The 15,052-nt window shown below is 44.7% G+C and overlaps 1 protein-coding gene across 4 annotated transcripts in view; it reads left to right on the top strand.

Annotated features, from left to right (window-relative positions):
• The window catches only part of SORT1 (sortilin 1), a 70,838-nt gene extending 55,786 nt beyond the window's left edge, over positions 1-15,052 (top strand). For 2 of the 4 annotated variants that reach the window (XM_082614091.1, XM_082614092.1), the window contains exons 14-21: positions 383-573; positions 3,685-3,874; positions 7,260-7,376; positions 7,992-8,100; positions 8,910-9,008; positions 9,554-9,660; positions 9,926-10,049; positions 10,506-15,052. In XM_082614091.1, coding sequence (XP_082470217.1) covers positions 383-573; positions 3,685-3,874; positions 7,260-7,376; positions 7,992-8,100; positions 8,910-9,008; positions 9,554-9,660; positions 9,926-10,049; positions 10,506-10,520 — 952 coding nt within the window. In that variant the 3' untranslated portion in view covers positions 10,521-15,052. The remainder of the gene's footprint in view (positions 1-382; positions 574-3,684; positions 3,875-7,259; positions 7,377-7,991; positions 8,101-8,909; positions 9,009-9,553; positions 9,661-9,925; positions 10,050-10,505) is intronic. The other 2 variants (XM_082614094.1, XM_082614093.1) reach the window with 1 other exon arrangement.

The following is a 15,052-nucleotide window of genomic DNA, read 5'->3' as shown; positions in this document are numbered from 1 at the left end:
TGTGGCCTCTCCCGTTGCGGAGCACAGGCTCTGGATGCTCAGGCTCAGCGGCCATGGCTCACGGTCCCAGCCGCTCTGCGGCATGTGGGATCTTCCCGGACCAGGGCACGAACCCATGTCCCCCGCATCAGCAGGCGGACTCTCAACCACTGTGCCACCAGGGAAGCCCTGGAAGAATTTTTATAAAGGCATTTTCTTCCATAATATTTGGGTGAATCCCTTTTCCCCGTTAACTATAGGCATTAAAAATTAATATAATAGTCAGTAAGCCATCACCTAAATATGAGTTTTTCTCTGATTTGTTATCAAACAGCCGGTGGTTTCCTGATATTCCCATAAATGTTGATCCTCTCTCATGATCTTTCTCTAATTGTGGTTTCAGGTTCTCCACAGACGAGGGTCAGTGCTGGCAAACCTACATATTTACCAGGGAGCCTATCTACTTTACTGGCCTGGCTTCAGAACCCGGAGCTAGGTCCATGAACATAAGCATCTGGGGTTTCACAGAATCTTTCCTGACTCGCCAGTGGGTCTCCTACACCATCGATTTTAAAGATATCCTTGAAAGGAACTGTGAGTGTCTCCTTTGAACTTTTCTACCAGAAACTTGTAAGCCCATTTTCCTAAATAACCGATTCAGTTTAATTTCTTCTAGCTGGAATAAGAAAATCATGTGTGTGAAAGAGGACTGAAGGATGTTCCATGTGGGTTAGCAGGCAAAGGGATGGTACCAGAAAAGCACTTCCCTCTTTGGATTAGCACTGTCCAAGAGAAATAAAATGAGAGCCACATACATAATTTAAATTATTCTGTCAGCTAGCTACATTATAAAAGTAAAAGAGGCAAAATTTATTTTAATAATATAGTTATTTCAGTATGTCCAAAATGTTATCATTTTAACATGTAAGCAATGTTTTTAAATTATTAATGAAATATTTTACATTCTTTTTTTAAGATATTTTAAATTTTTTATTGGAGTATAGTTGATTTACAATGTTGTGTTAGTTTCTGCTGTACAGCAAAGTGAATCAGTTATACATATACATATGTCCACTCTTTTTTAGATTCTTTTCCCATATAGGTCAATACAGAGTATTGAGTAGAGTTCCCTGTGCTATACCGTAGGTCCTTTAACTAATTTATCTATTGTATATATAGTAGTGTGTATATGTCATTCCCAATCTCCCAGTTTATCCCTCTCCCCCCTTTCTGCCCTTGTAACCATAAGTTTGTTTTCTACATCTGTGACTCTATTTCTGTTTTGTAAATAAGTTCATTTGTACCTTTTTTTTAGATTCCACATACAAGCAGTATCATATGATATTTGTTTTTCTCTGTCTGACTTCACTTAGTACGATAATCTCTAGGTCCATCCATGTTGCTTCAAATGGCATTATTTCATTCTTTTTATGGCTGAATAATACTCCATTGTATATATGTACCACATCTTCTTTACCCATTCCTCTGTCGATGGACATTTAGGTTGCTTCCATGTCTTGGCTATTGTAAACAGTGCTGCAGTGAACATTGGGGTGCATGTATCCTTTTGGATTATGGTTTTCTCTGGATATATGCCCAGGAGTGGGATTGCTGGGTCATATGGTAGTTCTATTTTTAGTTTTTTAAGGAACCTCCATACTGTTCTCCATAGTGGCTATACCAATTTACATTCCCACCAACAGTGTAGGAGGGTTCCCTTTTCTCCACACCCTCTCCAGCATTTATTATTTGTAGACTTTTTGGCGATGGCCAGTCTGACTGGTGTGAGGCGATACCTCATTGTAGTTTTGATTTGCATTTCTCTGATAATTTGTGATGTTGAGCATCTTTTCATGTGCTTTTTGGCCATCTGTTACATTCTTTTTCTTCTAACTAGGGCCTCAAAATCCAGTGCATATTCTACACTCACCCTTATTTTACGGTAAATCTCAATTCAGACTAGTCACATGTGGACATCTAGGAGAGTATAGTTTTGTACTTTAGATCTCCGTAGCATTTTCTGAGTTTTTTCTGCTTGTAAGGATAATGCATGTTTATGTTTGTCTAAAGTTATTTCATAACACTTCAGGGTTTTTCACACTTGATTACAGCAGAACTGTAGAGGAAACTCTAGAGGAAAGTGTGTTACAAAGAGCATCTAACTGACTGTGTCACTTATCAAAATGTTGAAGTGAGGAAGTTTTCATGCAAAGAGTTTGGCTTGACCATTTCAGAATGCTGTGACTTCAAACTGGAAGGCATATTAAAGGCCCAGAAAATGGCTTCGGAGAAGTTAAAATATTCATTGCAAGGTGTTCCTAAAGAATCACAAGCAAACCCATGCCCCCAGTACCAAAGATGCTGACATTGTACTGAAAACATGGAGGATAAAAAAAAAAAAACTGGAGAAAAAGTGACTCCCTGTGACCCGTAGTTGCTTTCTGGCATAATATGATAGAAGACTTAAGTTTCGAGAAGCTCTGGTTAAATTTGGTCCTGACTGTTATTAGGCTGTGTTGGGGGCCCGTTTCCTCAGCATGTTAATTTAGTGAGTCCTGCAGGAAGCAGAAGCACTCAGTTTGGACCTTACTTTTCTACAAGATGTTTCAGTGATTTAAAATCGGAGAGTCATTATAATCTAAATTCACTAAATAGGCTGTAAAGGAGCTGGCTTATGAGTTTTCCCCTCAGCAGGCAGCTCTACAGTTATCCCTGAAGTTTAACATCATTAAAAGATTTGTTAAGCCCCTGCTCTTTTTTTTAATTAATTAATTTATTTATTTTATATTCATTTTTGGCTGTGTTGGGTCTTCGTTTCTGTGCAAGGGCTTTCTCCAGTTGCGGTGAGCGGGGGCCACCCTTCATTGCGGTGCGCGGGCCTCTCACTGTCACGGCCTCTCCCGTTGCGGAGCACAGGCTCCAGACGCGCAGGCTCAGTAGTTGTGGCTCACGGGCCTAGCCACTCCGCAGCATGTGGGATCTTCCCGGACCGGGGCACGAACCCGTGTCCCCTGCATTGGCAGGCTGATTCTTAACCACTGCGCCACCAGGGAAGCCCCAGCCCCTGCTCTTTAACAGGCCCTGTTCTGGTCTTCACATCCCAAAAGATAAAAACCTAATCCACAGTCTTTAGGCCACAGCCTTTGAGTCATTTTTCCAGGAGTGGATGATATGACACACTAAGCCAGGTTGACTGTCATCAGTCTTCATTTGAAAGCCAGTCAACAAGAGTTAAAAGTCTAGAAAGTATGTTTCCCCTTCTGTTTGACGCAAACTAACCCATAGTGAAATTAAACCCATGCTTTTGGCTAATTGGTATCTTGTCCTAAAGGCAAGCATCTGGTTGCTTACCTGACAGCTCCTGCTGACCAAGGGCTCAGGTGTGCAAGACTTAAAGACAGAAGCTTCTCAGTCTGGAAGGAATCTTAGAGGTTCTCCATCCAGCTCCCCACTTCAAAAATAAGGTTCTTCCTAGAACTCAAATGGGTCATGAGATGCAAAGACTCCTCCCTTGGCATGAAGAAAAGCCAGTTGCTGATAGGCTCCCACTAATGTTAGCTTTCATTTGCAACTCCAAAGTGAAGCAATAGGTTGAGTCAGACATCCCTACTTTTCCTCTCCTCGTTCTTCCTGTTGCCTGGCAGCTGCCTCACATGGGTGGGTTCTGTCCCATGCAGTTTCCTGAACAGCCTGTCTTTCTTTTAGGTGAAGAGAAGGACTATACCGTATGGCTGGCTCACTCCACAGACCCTGGAGATTATGGAGATGGCTGCATTTTAGGCTATAAAGAACAGTACCTACGACTACGCAAGTCATCCGTCTGTCAGAATGGTCGGGACTATGTTGTGACCAAGCAGCCGTCCGTCTGTCCCTGCTCCCTGGAGGACTTCCTCTGGTATCAGCATCCCTCAGATCCCTATCAGCCATTTCCCATGCTGGAGGAGGCAAAAGACAGTTCAAAAATATTTAAATCCTTTTCTTTCCCTTCTTCCTCAAGAGTGGAGAACTGTTGCTTCTTATTAAGGAAATTGAGGCACAGAGAAAGGGAACCAGAGTTGTTAATAATTGGACAGATAACATCGTATCAGTTACTTATTGGCCGGAACCAGCAACAACCCCTGGACATCCTGACTTGGCAGTGGTGGGAAGGAGAGAGATACATAAGGAGGATGAGAATTAAAAAGGAGAGAGAGAGATGATAGGACAGAAACACCAAGAAAAGTGGTACAGGAGCTAAGAGGAAACCGGACTGACAGCCTGGGTGTAGCAGGTAGGGTAGTAGGTTTGGGGTGGTCTGCAGGACTGAAGGCGGAAAGAGTGTGGATCTGTCCTGAGAGAGGAGGTGACATCAGTATGTATGGTCTGTATGTCCCATCAAGGCTTAGAAGCCATCAAGGTGGACTCCCTAGAGTTCAGGACCATCCAGGCTTAAGGATTAGTTACTTGGCTGGCACAGGGTTAGTTGATTATACAAGGGCGAGGGAGTCCCTGGGTAGCCTAAGCAAGGTAACTTAGGGCAAATAAGAGGAACTGCTTCACATCACAGGTACTAATCTTATGGAACTTGTTACCTGCAAAAGATACTGACAGGAGGTAGAAGTGGATTTGGAAAAGAAGGCAGGCAGATAGCAGTCCTGTCCTCCCACAATGTATTCTCCTCAGGTGACAGAGAATGCAGGACTGAGCAAACTGCAGTCTGACCCAGTGTGTTTCCTCCTGCGTGGCTCATATCTGTGGAATGGCCAGGGGTCCTCCCTTCTCTATTTCCGCAGGGGAAAATATCACTCAGATCACTTTGATGTTGTAATAGGGCTAGAGCTTATTCATACTGTCAAACTATGAAGGGCTGTCTCCCATCCTTAAGTGCACACAGGGTGTCTCTCGGTCACCTGAGCTTCTGCTGTTTTCCAAACATGTTGTGCTTCTGTAGAGCTTCATGCCACTGTGCATGCTGCTGCTGCTTCCTGGAAGTCTTTCCCTGCTTGTCCCCCAAGCCTGGTGAATTCCTACTTGGCCTTTAATACTTGGCTCAGATACCGCCTTCTTAAAGGCTTCCCCAGATTTTCCTCATCGAGGCTCCTAATACAGCACTTACCGTATTTTAATTATTGTGTGTAGATTTGCTTCCACCATTAAACTCCAGACTCTTTGAGCGCATATTGTATTTGATAGTCGCAGTCATAATGATAGCAGCTGGCGTTTTTTAGCAGTACGTCTGTTTACACTTCCCCTCAGCAGCCCTGTGAGAGAGGTACTCTGGTTATTTCCATTTCACAAAGGGAGAAATGAAGGTACAGAGAGGTTATAGCTAATTTGCCATCATGGGACAGAGCTGCGATGTGAACCTGGCTGTTCAGCTCCAGAGCCTGCACACTGTACCCCACGTGCTTGAGGAATGTGTACTTTGTGAGTGGGAAGGGTATGGTCCCTGAAATTTTCGATTGAACACATAAAATTTTTGCCAGAAATTTCTCCTTGCTATTGGAGGTGTGGTGTCTCTGTATCTTTTGTTTTCTCTATCCTCTCCCTTAAATATTTGTCAGAAAGCCTTGAAGTACAAGCAACATCTATATATTCACCAAATATTCATTGAATGTTTTCTATGCACAGGGCAGTGCAAAGTGATAACAGGAAGTTTATTATAGACCCTCCTGGTAAGATGCACATAATTATGTTTGAAACAGAAGGTGGGATCCTTGAGGATTTAGAAAAGGGAGAGACTATTCCATCCAGAGCTGAAAGGAGGTAGGTGGGTCAAAGAAGGCTTTGTAGAGGAGGTGGCATTTGGGCTGAGCCCTGACGAGCCGTAGGATTTGACCATGCACGTCTGGGAAGAAGCAGGTCATTAAAGCCCGTGGACTGATGTGGGCTTAGACCACCCCAACAGCGTGATCAGGAAGGGTGTGCTGGAAGATAGGCCATGAGGGGAAGTTACAATAGTCACGATAAAGTAGTGAGTGGGTCCAGATGGGGGTGCTCAGGCTGTTTCCAACTTAGATGGTGGGAAGGAAGGTAGTGTCCTGGACAAACGGAGGAAAGGACCAGAGGGACTGGCACGAAGGAGGAAACGTGATGTATTTTGCATGTTTTGTTTATTTGAGGTTCTGTCAGCAGATTTAGGTGGCAGTGTCCAGCAGGTATTTGGAAATGTAGGATTAGAGCTCAAGAGAGGTAAAACCTAGAAGTTTTAGTTGCAACACATAGTTAAGCTCATGAAGGGGGAGTAAGAGAATGAATTATAGCATCTTGGGAAACATCCGCACTTATGGGTTAGGAAGAGAGCAGAGCAAGCAGTGACCAAAGAAACAGACGAGTGCAGCTCTCGGGGCCTTGGCGGATGGGGCCCAGCAGTGTGGCAGCTGCCCCAGAATAGGTGGTCAGAGTGAGCGAGACAGAGAGAGCCCCCTAGGTTGGATGACTGGTGAGCCCTGGGGGGCCACAGACACTCATTTTCAAGGTTGCAGAGGGGGGTCGAAGCCCAAATGCATAGAATAAAAAGTAAATGAGTAAAACAGAACAAGGAAAAAATATTTTTTAAGAAATCTGGCCAGTAAAGGAGAGGATGGTGAAGGAAGAGGACAGGTTCAGGCTAAGGAGAAGCCTGCAGGTAAGTGGGACTAGTGGTCACTGCTACACTGTCCATGAAGCGAGCCCCCGCCCAGGGGCAGTAGGAAGGATGGGGCCGAGGCCGCTCATGTCATTTCTTTGGGGAGAGCAGAGAAAGAGCAGATGGGTGGCGCTATGGAGAGATGGGATGGAATGGAGGGCAGGAACAGGCATTCACATTGGCGGCAGGGACCATCTAAGAAACTAAGAGGGACATGGAAGTGGGGAAGGCAGGAAAGGTTTAACATACCCGCCATGGGTAGAACATGGGTAAATGAGTAATTTGGAGAGAAAAAAAAGAGTTGCCAAGTGTCCCAGAGTTTAGATCTGTTGCTGATGTACTGTTTCCCTGTGTCTTAGTCACGTGAGTCCCCACCCCCTGCAGGCTGCCCTCCTTCCCTTCCCGGAGCCTGAGCTGTCTGTGTGGGACTCTAGCTACTGAGTTTGAAGTCCACCAGGCCCAATCCATAAGCTGTTTTCCCTCAGTTCAGCCCTCCACATGTGCTTTTTTTCCCTAAACAGACCTCTTTATATGTCACAGGCTTCCTTAGCTTCTTTCTGGCAACCCAAGACAGGAATATTGACCATCCACTGCCCCATATAAAGCCTTCATTGCTAGTCGCTTCCTGTCTTTCAGCAACTTTGAAAGATACCTTATTTGCTGATTCTTACAGTGATTTTGGCTACTTCCGTCCAGAAAATGACTCCAAGTGTGTGGAACAGCCAGAACTGAAGGGCCACGACCTAGAGTTTTGTTTGTACGGGAGAGAAGAGCACCTGACGACCAATGGGTGAGATGGCTGCTTCTCCCGTATCGGGACTGAGCCTCCACTGTGCAGAGTGAAAGCTGCGTCCCTCCGCACAGTTCTGAGCAGTATTTGAGAGCACTCTAGAAAAATACTGTCTACTAAAACTGTCTGTGAGGGGGAAATGTTCTATAATCTGCTGTGTCTGATGCGGTCGCCACTAGCCCTGTGTGGCTGTTGACACTAGTGTGAGTGAGGAACTGAAGTAATTTTAATTAATTTAAGTGTAAATAGCCACCACAGTAGAGAGTGCTGCTCTAGAGGAGGCTCACTGCCTCGTTCCCTGATAAACACTCCCCTCCCCTGTGGTTTATGTACCGCGTGTTGACGTGCTTTCCCTGGTCACAGTTCTTTGACACAGTCTCTTAAGGCAGAAAGGTGGCATGTCCCTGCAGCAAGGCAAGGGATGTGTGGTCTGTCCAAGGACTGAAACTACACAGAATATCCCCAAAACATCCCTGCAGATCTCCCCCAAGGCCTGAAAGATGGTGTAATGACCAGAAGTTTTTCTGCAACTTTTAAAATCTTGTTTTCAGGAAGTAAGCAAGAATCCAGAAGTACATCCTTGTATTCTGTTAACAAATTTTCTCTGCCTCTCAGGTACCGGAAAATTCCAGGAGACAGATGCCAGGGCGGAGTGAATCCTGTTCGAGAAGTGAAAGACTTGAAAAAGAAGTGCACAAGCAACTTTCTGAGTCCAGAAAAGCAGGTATGTTAAAGTAGATCTGGTTTAGATACAAGTGGGGTTTCAAGTTCTGCCAGGAATAGTCAAAGTTACAGCGTCAAGAACTCTATTACTGAGTACAAGTGGCCAGACTACTTCTGTCAGGCTTCCCTTCATACAGGAAACTGTCAGGATGAGGGATGGTCACATAACCCAATGCTAAGCTCATCTACTGAAAACATTTTTGTTGGGGAAAAAAATACGGTATTCAGTAAAGTTTTTCCAAGTCTTAGATGCATACGGTTGAGGAAATTTCTGAGGCTCAGAGTCATTTAGGAAAACGACTCAAGAAGTTCGGCTGTAAAGGGCTGGAGTTTTACGCATGTGGAAGGGAAGGGTACTGGACCATAGGTAGGGTGGATCTCTGTGCCGAGTCATGTCAAGTGTGTTCAGAATGAAAAACTGAACTATGGTAATAAGGGGCTGGTTTTGATTTAGAAGCAAGTTTTAGGGCTGATTACAATTCTGTAGCAGTGAACTATCTGGCTGTAATATGGGGATATGGTAAAGAGGAAACCTCTTGATAAAGAAGCACTGGCCCAGCAGTGAGACTTGGGGCAGTAAACTGTGGGCCCCAGGTTCCTAATCTGGAAATTGAGAGGTGGACAATCTGCAGTTCCTTCCTATTTAACCTTCTAAGGGATGAGGGCCTGACAAGGGGTGGGATTAAGAAGGCAGTGGGAGAAAAATGTGTGGGTGTGTGTACTTGTCGGGGGCAAGTTCCTCCTTCTCTGCATCCCCGCCCTGCACTCCTGGTGGCTGTCCTCAGAGTGTTTGTGTGTGTGATTGCACAGGACTCCCGCCCACAGGGACACAACTTGTCCCAGAATCCAGCTCCGCCTCCTCTTGGATACATTGAAAACACACACTCCCTATCTCCCACCCAAAAGCAGGTAGGTCACACTCAAACAATGATACGGAAAGCTTATTTGTAAAAACATACCACAACTTAAGTAAAAAATAAATCTTGGTGTCATAGGATGGCTTGGCTAATGTAACATTGGCACAGCTCCTTCCCAGGTAATGGCCCTGTTTTAGATTCATTCAGCCCACTTATTATCATAGTCTCCCTTTCCTGCTTCACCCTTAAAAGCTCCAAGACTTATAAACAGTGGTAGTGGGGAACAGTCACAATTACCATTTGATCTAGGTAGTTGCTACGACTTCCAGTGTAACTTTGACATGGAAGCCACTGAGTTTGCACCATTCTGACAGCTTTAAGGCAGTTGAAGTTCTGGTTACCCTCTGCCAGCTGTGATATTCTCCTGGGAGCACTGAGATGGTTCTTCTTGGGGGCGGGGGTTGGGAAAGTATCATCATTAGGTGCCTAGAGACTGCAGATCATTCAACAGAGAAATAGGGGAATGAGCAGCCTCTTTGAATTCAGTCCTAGAATATGCACACCCAAAATTGTTTGTTTGTGTTTTAATTTATCAAGAATTCCAAGTCAAATTCTGTTCCGATTATCCTGGCTACTGTGGGATTGATGCTGGTCACAGTCGTAGCAGGAGTGCTCATCGTGAAGAAATACGTCTGTGGGGGAAGGTAAGGAACGGAAATCAATCAAATCAGAAAGTCCACCGAGGGCAGACGGTTGAGTGTGCCCCTGGCAAAAACTAACTAGTTGAAGTGATGTTCCTGAAACATCAGGCCCAAATCTTTCCTTACATTTTCCATATGCCAGCTATGGGCTGTGCTTCCTATATGTGTGACTCATTCTGCAAGTGTGTAAAACTTGGAAAATCCACCGTCCTATAAGAAATGCACCCCTCCTCACCAAGTGAGAGTTGACGGTGGTTTCCACCCACAGGTTCCTGGTGCATCGATACTCTGTGCTCCAGCAACATGCGGAGGCCAATGGTGTGGATGGTGTGGATGCTTTGGACACAACCTCCCACGCTCATAAAAGTGGTTATCATGATGACTCAGATGAGGTGAGACTATTTCTTCTTGAGGGGTGGTCCAGAAATTTTTTAAAAGGGTGATCTTTGGGCTTCCCTGGTGGCGCAGTGGTTGGGAGTCCGCCTGCCGATGCAGGGGACACGAGTTTGTGCCCCGGTCCGGGAAGATCTCCCATGCCGCGGAGCGGCTGAGCCCGTGAGCCGTGGCCGCTGAGCCTGCGCGTCCGGAGCCTGTGCTCCACAACGGGAGAGGCCACAACAGTGAGAGGCCCGCGTACCGCAAAAAAAAAAAAAAAGAGAGAAACAAAAAGAAAAAGGGTGATCTTTTCTTACTCATGATCAAGATAATGATTGAAGCAAAGGAGGGTATAAGCTAGAAGCAGCAATTTAATGACTGTAAGACTTGGCCAGCCCAGAAACTAGGTAATGGCTTTCAAAATAGGGATTTTTTTGGTCTGTAAATAATATGACCTATGTCTTTCTTTTCAGGACCTCCTGGAATAGCCCCTCAAAGGAGCTGGGACTGAGCACAGATGATGGAACCGCAGTACCTCTTACACTCCCTGTGGCTCCGACTTGGGGAAATAAATTTCCCGTTGCGAGGGACCCTATTTCTGCTGCTTCCATCAAAGCCAAAAGGACCTACACTAAAGAAATGGGGGGTGGGGACCCTAAACACTCTCACAATTGGCCCTGAAAAGAGAGGGAAATTTTTTAATTCTTTAACTTTTCATTTCAAGTTCTGTCTTTTTGCAAGGTACGGGCCCTTTTCGGTTTTGTTTTGGTTTTTTTAAGGGAAATGAAATGGAATTGAAGGGAACTTTTCACTAACCCCACTGTTGCATGTTTTGCATGGCGCCTGCCCCAGGGCACCTGCTAGCTTCAGCATCAACTCTCACAAAGCACTTGGTGCCGTCCCTGGGCTGTGCTGGCAACACGAAGCAGCCGCAGAGATGAGCACAGAGGCTGCGATGACTGGCACAGCCTGGGCAGCCTTTCTCCATCTGGGGACGGCCCCGCTCCAAGAACATTGCACACCAGCTCCTCACACAGATCCCTGCTTTTTGTTGTTGTTGTTTCAGGGACCATAGGCCACAGTGATTTTTCTTTTCCCCTGTTTAATTAGGCAATACCCTCATTAATTGCCCTTTGGCAACTAACTTACATGTGCTTCCAAGACACTAAATCAGGAAAACTTAAAGGGCAATATTTTTAACTTGGGGCAGGAAAAAGGGAGCAGCAGAGAATTGACTAGATTTAGCACCTATTAAAGGAGAAACTCTTGCTTCTTCCGAGATCTTTCAAGCCATGCTTTGTGTGTGTGCCAGTGGACTTGCTCAAGGTCTGGGTTCAGGCTTGCCTGAGCTGTGTGCCCAGGCTGAGCGAGCTCTTCGCTGGAGTGGCTGGTGGCATGGGCCGTGCAGCCCCTGAGGATGGCACGTCACAGTCTTCTGTGTCCCCTCTTGCCTGCTGTGCTGGCTCCTTGGTGAATCACTAGAATGGCTGCTTATTTGCTTCCTCTTAGGTTGCTGCTCTGCATGGAGCCATGACTAGACATGTTTTCAGATTTAGGCTTTTTTAAAACAGAATTTTATTACCAGACTCTCCTCCTCTGCCCTTTTCCCCAGCTCTGCCAAGTAATTTGTTGGCATGAAACTTTTGGCTGAACCAACTGAAAAACACACTTCTAGTGTAGATGTTTCGTGTGATACATTAAGTTCGTATTTTAAATATTTAAAAAATTTCCTTTTGACATTTTAAAAAATGAAATAAATTAGAAAATGTAGCAAGATGGATTTTGGGGTGGCCATATAGTGATGGAAAGCTGCAATCGTTAGTTTTAGTACAGCTTGACTATTTGCAATACAGGAATATGGTAGTATGTTTTCAGTCTTAGCATACCTACTGTGCTGGTCACAGTTTCTCCCAATAATTATGATTGGGACATTCTTTGGTAAACTGCCGTTTTGCTGCTAGTTCACTTTATGGCTAGAAAGTCAGGAAGAAGTAAATGTGCCAAATTAACTGTTGTCAGAATGCGTGAGCAGATGGCTGAGTTCTCTCCTCACCAGAATGGATTCACAGCCGCAGGGAAAGTGGGGGAGGGACTGGATGGAGAATTCTAGAGACTTTGAAACTGCAGTAAACTTAAATGAGTCAGGGAGCTATAAAGTTAGGGCAGTTTTTGTAAAGAGAGTTAATACTTGTTAGAGCCAGAGAACACTAGTCTTTTAGGAAAAGCTCATTCCTTTTACAAGGTTTTTAAATTAAAAGTAATTCCAAAGATATACCAGCTCACAAATGATTAAGTATCGGCTTTTGTCCCGGTCGCCTTCACCACCTGCCCAAAATGAATTTGATGTCCAGAAAAGACCTACTTACATCATACACCTCTTCTCCCCACATATACCCGCTGGGGTAGGTGTGCCGATATATGGTAATTCTCTGATTAGTTTTAAGATGTAGGAAAGTTAATCTTCTTCTCTAACCGTATAAGATTAGGGCTCTTTGCCTATAATGATATTTCTGTAGGACCTGGCAGTTTTCACAGCACTTTTTCTCTTGCATTATGTAATTTGAACCTTACAACATTCTCGTGAGATTAAAAAAAAAAAAAAAAAGGCAGGGGTTGTATTCCCCATTAGAGATGGAGCTGAGGTACAAAAATGGAGCAAGTCGCCAGGGTCCCTGTGTGTTACGAGCACCGCCAGTGGTTGTCTTCAGATCTTGTGTACATTTTGATGCGCGCCAGTGCTGAGCACCTGGAGCAGGGCTGCTTTCTTATAGATGACTTGCTATTCTTTAGGACGCGGATCAGTGACATTTCTTTCAAAGCAATATTTAGCTCTTTTTTGCCACCTTCGTAAACAGAAGAGTTTATTCTCCTGTTTTTCATGGCTGAAAACAAAAGTAATGGTAATTTTGAATATGTGTTTAGAAACCGCCCCTCACCTTGTTGAGGGTCACTGTTCAAGAGTGCAGGAATGGAATCTCCATTGACAAGTCACCCTCTTCATTCTTCTTGTCCTCCCACCCCTGGCTGGCTAGCGAGCTCAGTTGGTTTGAGGACTGCTAACAAGCCTGGCTAGTTAGCCGCCTGTGTCAGCCTGCTCTCACACAAGTGTATGCCCTCAGCCAGAGAGGAAAACGGCCTAAATCCGTGACAGCTTCTAAGAAAAGAAGATTTCCAATTTGTCCTATCGATGTTAGGTTAGGAGAATTATCTTTGAAAGTAAAGTTGTGTAAAGTCTCAGGCTTGATAGCAAAAGATTATTTCAGCAATAGAAGTTAGCACTGTAAGGTAGGTTAGACATATTAGACCATCCAAAGTGATCTGAGCTCTAAAATCCAGGCGGAGAACTCATCATCCTTTGTGCTCTGTGGACAGGTGTCTTGGACGTAAGGGGGCTCTTGGGTTTTAGTGAGACCAGAGACAGGGATGCATACACCTAGGCTGTTCATCGAATGGGAATGCCCCTTTAGAAGAATGAAAGTGTTTGGAGGATTGTGGCAGTTCTAGGCTGGGCTTAAGAGATTCAACAGATTAGCTGTAAGTAAAACTTAGAATTTGCCGTCTGCCTCTGAATAGGCCTTCCAGTGTGTGTCTCTCTAATTCTTAGGTTTGCCTCTGGGCCTCTACATGCCCAAGCTGGCCTTTCAACCCTGACAAGATAAGTAATGAGCTGGCCACCGCTGGCTCTGTAAACCATTGCTGGTTCTCCCATGGCCTGCATCACGGTACAAGGATAGAGGAGTGCAGGGCAGTTCACATCCACCCCAGGTGGCAGGACTGGCTTGACTTGAGCCATTTCTTTATTTTCTACGCAAATGATTCAGGTAGAGAGATTCTCTCTTTCCTTCTCAGAGAGCTTTAAAGAGCCCCGCTCCTGTATACAATGGCTTAGAGCTTGCCCTGCTCATTTTTGGTACCGCCCCCTTGCCTCACATGAAGCCCAGATACTTGGAACTGCTAAAATAGGAAGAGATTCAGCTTTTCAACTTTGCTACTACCTTCCCTCAAGCAGGAAGATTAACATGGACTTAATGTCCTTTGAACAAAAACCAAAGTTTAAGATTTGCCACATGATGGAGTGATAGGGAGGGCCAGACTTTCAACACTGGCACTCAGCAGGTGCCAGACTGTTCCATCTGCCACTGATTCGCCCAGCTCAGGCAGCTCTGGGAGTGCTGTCCTGCCCTAGCAGAGCCCAGGCCTCACCCTCATGGAGGATGATTAAAATAGGAACATGTTGATTTCTTGGCTGCTTTGCATTATAACAATAAGAATCAGAACATTAATTAGAAATTGTCTTCAACAACTTAGCATTTTTTCACACTGGTACATTTTTAAGCGTCCTTGTTTATATAGGATAACTTAAACTAATCTGTACCTTTCTATATATATGTGTGTGTGTGTACATATATACATGTATAAACTGTATAGTGTACATGTTAATGATTTATTGATATGTCCCAAGTCTTTAATGCAGTTCTCATCCTCCGCATGCCCTCAGGTTGTGGTCGGGTGACTTAAATGTTCCTGATGATTCTGCCCACCTCCTGTGTTTGGACGTCTAGGGAGGAGGGGTTTGATGGCACCCTCCTTATCCTCGTGCACAGAAATGCTCAGGGTCCCCGTGTGCCTGTTGTCCAACCCTCTCTTGTCTCTGTTCCCTATCAGCATGTGGTCCCTCCTTGCTCTGTAACTTCTCTGCCTACACCCCAAGCTGTCGGTACAAAAGTGTAAAGCAGTATTAAGATCATTACTGCATGTATGCTAAAAACCCAAGTTTTCTGTTCCCTTGGGACAGAAAATTGCATGTGAGGTGGGATAATCAAGTTTCAATGACCAATGTCGGTTACACAAGCCAGACCCTAGAATAAAATTCCACAAAATGGAAATAAAACTCAAATTTCTTTAGCATTGTGTAAATAAATCTGGGTGTGTTTAACTTTGTACTGGTAATTTTCTGTATATTTGCAATATTTGGGTTAGAAATAAAACAGACTGGACTTTGTTACCTGACCTACTAAAA

Source organism: Mesoplodon mirus, assembly GCF_964341445.2.
Source record: "Mesoplodon mirus genome assembly, chromosome: 3".
Lineage (NCBI taxonomy): Eukaryota > Metazoa > Chordata > Mammalia > Artiodactyla > Ziphiidae > Mesoplodon > Mesoplodon mirus.
Note: the sequence above shows the minus strand (reverse complement) of the source record. Positions and strands in the feature narration are given on the sequence as shown.